General features: G+C 39.3%; 1 protein-coding gene across 1 annotated transcript in view; it reads right to left on the reverse strand.

The window, feature by feature from the left end:
• AP1G2 (adaptor related protein complex 1 subunit gamma 2) overlaps positions 1-5,000 on the reverse strand; it is a 41,247-nt gene that overhangs the window by 27,879 nt on the left and 8,368 nt on the right. The window contains exons 4-6 of the mRNA XM_087714236.1: positions 4,462-4,603; positions 2,793-2,889; positions 98-174 (exon numbers count right to left, since the gene is read on the reverse strand). Coding sequence (XP_087570362.1) covers positions 98-174; positions 2,793-2,889; positions 4,462-4,603 — 316 coding nt within the window. The remainder of the gene's footprint in view (positions 1-97; positions 175-2,792; positions 2,890-4,461; positions 4,604-5,000) is intronic.

The raw sequence follows: 5,000 nt of genomic DNA on the forward strand, positions 1-5,000 counted from the left end.
GAAACGTTATTAGGGTCTCCGGCTTGAGCAGGGGGTTGGGCTAGATGACCTCCCAGGTCCCTTCCAACTCCGGGATTCTGTGATTATCTGCTATTACCTTGGAGAAATGTTTGAGGGCCTGCGGGCTTTTTTCACACATCTCCGCAATTAATAGAATGGTGCTGTAGAGGATGCCTGGAAAACAACGAGATTGCTCAGGTTTGAGTTCTGAGTCTCATTCAATTGTTCTTCCCAATAGCTCTGTTTCTTCCGTTCCCTCTTGCTTCCCTTCCTAACCTTTCCTCCCTCTTTTCCCTAACCTTTTCCTGAACGTTTCTCTTTTTCTCCCTCTTTTTCCTAACCTTTTCCTGAACGTTTCTATTTTCCTCCATCTTTTCTCTTTTTCTCGATCTTTTCCCTAACCTTTTCCTGAACTTTTCTCTTTTTCTCGATCTTTTTCCTAACCTTTTCCTGAACGTTTCTATTTTTCTCCATCTTTTTCCTAACCTTTTCCTGAACGTTTCTATTTTTCTTGATCTTTTCCCTTTTTCTCGATCTTTTCCCTAACCTTTTCCTGAACGTTTCTATTTTTCTCCATCTTTTTCCTAACCTTTTCTTGATCTTTTCTCTTTTTCTCGATCTTTTCCCTAACCTTTTCCTGATCTTTTCTCTTTTTCTCCATCTTTTTCCTAACCTTTTCCTGAACGTCTCTATTTTTCTTGATCTTTTCCCTTTTTCTCGATCTTTTCCCTAACCTTTTCCTGAACGTTTCTATTTTTCTCGATCTTTTCCCTAACCTTTTCTTGATCTTTTCTCTTTTTCTCGATCTTTTCCCTAACCTTTTCCTGAACGTTTCTATTTTTCTCCATCTTTTCCCTAACCTTTTCTCAATCTTTTCTCTTTTTCTCGATCTTTTCCCTAACCTTTTCCTGAACGTTTCTATTTTTCTCCATCTTTTTCCTAACCTTTTCCTGAACGTCTCTATTTTTCTTGATCTTTTCCATTTTTCTCGATCTTTTCCCTAACCTTTTCCTGATCTTGACGCAGTGGTCAAATGCAGCACTGCAGGCTACTGCTAGATCAGCAGTTCAGCGGTTCAAATCTCACCGGCTCAGGGTTGACTCAGCCTTCCATCCTTCCGAGGTGGGTAAAATGAGGACCCGCATTGTTGGGGGCAATATGCTGACTCTCTGTAAACCGCTTAGAGAGGCCTGAAAGGCCTATGAAGCGGTATATAAGTCTACTGCTATTGCTATTGCTATCTTTTCTCTTTTTCTCGATCTTTTTCCTAACCTTTTCCTGAACGTTTCTATTTTTCTCCATCTTTTCTCTTTTTCTTCATCTTTTCCCTAATCTTTTCCTGATCTTTTCTCTTTTTCTCGATCTTTTCCCTAACCTTTTCCTGAACGTTTCTATTTTTCTCCATCTTTTTCCTAACCTTTTCTTGAACGTTTCTATTTTTCTCGATCTTTTCTCTTTTTCTTGATCTTTTCCCTAATCTTTTCCTGATCTTTTCTCTTTTTCTCGATCTTTTTCCTAACCTTTTCCTGAACGTTTCTATTTTTCTCAATCTTTTCTCTTTTTCTTGATCTTTTCCCTAATCTTTTCCTGATCTTTTCTCTTTTTCTCGATCTTTTCCCTAACCTTTTCCTGAACGTTTCTATTTTTCTCCATCTTTTTCCTAACCTTTTCCTGAATGTCTCTATTTTTCTTGATCTTTTCCCTTTTTCTCGATCTTTTCCCTAACTTTTCCTGATCATTCCTCTTTTTCTCGATCTTTTCCCTAACCTTTTCCTGAACGTTTCTATTTTTCTCCATCTTTTTCCTAACCTTTTCTTGAACGTTTCTATTTTTCTCAATCTTTTCTCTTTTTCTTCATCTTTTCCCTAATCTTTTCCTGATCTTTTCTCTTTTTCTCGATCTTTTCCCTAACCTTTTCCTGAACATTTCTATTTTTCTCCATCTTTTTCCTAACCTTTTCCTGAATGTCTCTATTTTTCTTGATCTTTTCCCTTTTTCTCGATCTTTTCCCTAACTTTTCCTGATCATTCCTCTTTTTCTCGATCTTTTCCCTAACCTTTTCCTGAATGTTTCTATTTTTCTCCATCTCTTTCCTAACCTTTTCCTGAACGTTTCTATTTTTCTCCATCTTTTTCCTAACCTTTTCTTGATCTTTTCTCTTTTTCTCGATCTTTTCCCTAAACTTTTCCTGATCTTTTCTTTTTCTCAATCTTTTATCTTTTTCTTGATCTTTTCCCTACCTTTTCCTGAACGTTTCTATTTTTCTCCATCTTTTTCCTAACCTTTTCCTGAACTTTTCTATTTTTCTCGATCTTTTCCCTAACCTTTTCTTGATCTTTTCTCTTTTTCTTGATCTTTTTCCAAACCTTTATTCCATCTTTCTCCTCACCTGTTCTTGATATTTTCTCTAACCTTCTCTCCAATTTTCTCTAACTATGTCTCAATTTTTTTCTTAATTTTTTTTCCTCCAACCTTTGCTTGATCTTTTCCCTGGGCCATTTTGCAATCTTTTCCCTTAACTCTTTCTCAATCTTTTCCATAACCATTCCTCGTTCTTTCCCATAATTTTTTCTCGTTCTTTTCCATGATCTTTCCTTGATCTTTTCTCTTAACTCTTTCTCGATCTTTCTCGTAGAGTTTTCCCAATCCTTCCGTTGCACGTTTTAGCCATGAAATCAGTTTGCACGTTCACCTCCTTGGTGCAAGTAACGGATGGATCTCCCTACAAACAGGAATAGTGCAACTCACTAATTTTGCCCACCCACCTCCAACTCAAAAACCATCCCACTCACTCTGAATTTGTTCCTTCAACAGTTGCTCTCCCAGTGGTGTGAACATATCTACTAGAGTGGGTACTTTCCGGGTGATATGTACAGCACAGGCCACGGCCTAGAAACAGAGGGTTCATAAAAAGGAATTATTATTATTATTATTATTATTATTATTATTATTATTATTATTATTATTATTCCGATAACCTGGCATTGCCTGAGTATTTATTTATAGGGGGAAAATATATGGACCAAATGTAATTTCTAATGTTGCATTTTCCCCCTTCCCAGAGGGAGCCCCCTTGTAGAGTACTATGAAGCCATTAACATGGCAACTCCACTGCGCTGTACAGTAGAAGCCATTTTAAGGCACAACAGGCTGTATCTTAACAGAACACACACACCGAGGGGTTTTAGGGGTGTTACCACCACAGTATTTTTCTCCAGAGAGTAAGTCAAGTCTGTGTACCAAGTTTGATTGAAATTGCTCGAGGTGTTCCAGAGTTATGCTGAACACACACAAACACACACACACACACACTTTTGAGAAAAGGTCAGGGCCTCTGAACATGTGCAGAAAATTTGCCAGAGTGATGCCATCTGGTCTCCTACTCTTCTGAGTACATAGAAAGAGGTCCCAACTACAACTTGGAATAGCGAGGATGTTTGAGGGACCCACTTACCCGCAAATTGGAGAATACAGATTGTCCTCGATTTATGACCAACGTTGAGGCCACAATTTCATCACTAAGCAAGACAATTGTTAAGTGAATTTTGCCCCTTTTTACGACCATTCTTGCCGCAGTTGTTAAGTGAACCACTGCAGTTGTTAAGATAGTAACACGGTTGTTAAGTGAATCTGGCTTCCCCATGGACGTTAGTTATCAGAAGGTCGCAAAAGGGGATCACACGACCCCGGGACACTGCAACCGTCATAAATATGAGTCAATTGCCAAGTGCCTGACTTGTGATCACGTGACCATGGGGAAGCTGCAACGGTCATTAAGTATGAAAAACACTCATAAATCACTTTTTTCACTGTCGTTGTAACTTCGATTTCTAAACAAAAAGGTCGTAAGTCAAGAACTACCTATAAATACAGATTTTGGATAGCGGCTTGTAAATAAAAACGTGCTAAAACATGTTAAAATTGCCATTTTACAGCAGTACAGTAGAAGCCATTTTAAGGCACAACAAGCTGCATCTTAACAGAACACACACCCAGAGAAGCGTTAGGAGTATCTGACCCTCACAGTATTTTTTAAAAAAAAAATCAAGCTGTGGAAATCTTACGGTTGAACAATCGGACGAAACTGGAGCACCCAAACTGTTTTTAATTACAGGTAGTCCTCGAGTTACGACCAGAATGGTGCCCAAAATGTACGTTGCGAAGTGCAACAGTTGTTAAGCTTGCCCCGTTTTCTCACTTTTCTTGCCACCGTTGTTAAATGAATCACTGCCGTTGTTACATTAGCAACACGGCCGTGAAGCGAACCGAGAGTCCCCGTTGACTTTGCTTGCCAGAAAGTCACAAAAATAGGAAACCCGTGCCGAGCGTTAGATGCTGTAACAGCCGTTAAGTGTGAAAAACGGATCTTAGTCTTTTTTTTTTTCATTTGGTGCCGTCGTAACTTGGGACGTTCACTAAATGAGCTGTTGAAACCCAGAAAGGACATCCGTGGTGTCTCACCTTCCTTCGCACGGTGGGCTGCCCGGTTTTTGCCAGCTGCTGCACTTCCTGAGCCAAATCCTGCAACATGGCCGCCGAGCCAAGCGAGCCCAGGGTGCTGAGTGCCAATCCTTGTACCCAGGGGTTGCTGTGTAGCAGGTCACTTGCAGGTAAGGAGAGAAGGAGGGAAAAGAGGCATATTTAGAATAGAATAACTGAGTCGGAAGCATAATATATATATATATATATATATATAATTTATCAGCACAAATACAACAAAATGTAACAAAAAGGCAACAGTAAAAAATATTGGGTTTCTGTCTGGATGGTCTCTTGTGACGAGCCGAAGGACAGAGAATGGAAGTAGTGATCTTCCTCCCATATTTGGGCATACCAGGGGTTGTAAAAAAAATATATCTTATATATATATATAAGTCACAACCCCTGGTATGCCCAAATAAGGGAGGAAGATCACTACTTCCATTCTCTGTCCTTCGGCTCGTCACAAGAGACCATCCAGGCAGAAACCCAATATTTTTACTGTTGCCTTTTTGTTACAT

Source organism: Thamnophis sirtalis, unplaced genomic scaffold (assembly GCF_051295495.1).
Source record: "Thamnophis sirtalis isolate CommonGarterSnake01/CBP01778 unplaced genomic scaffold, rThaSir2_p1.2 scaffold_4, whole genome shotgun sequence".
Taxonomy (NCBI): domain Eukaryota; kingdom Metazoa; phylum Chordata; class Lepidosauria; order Squamata; family Natricidae; genus Thamnophis; species Thamnophis sirtalis.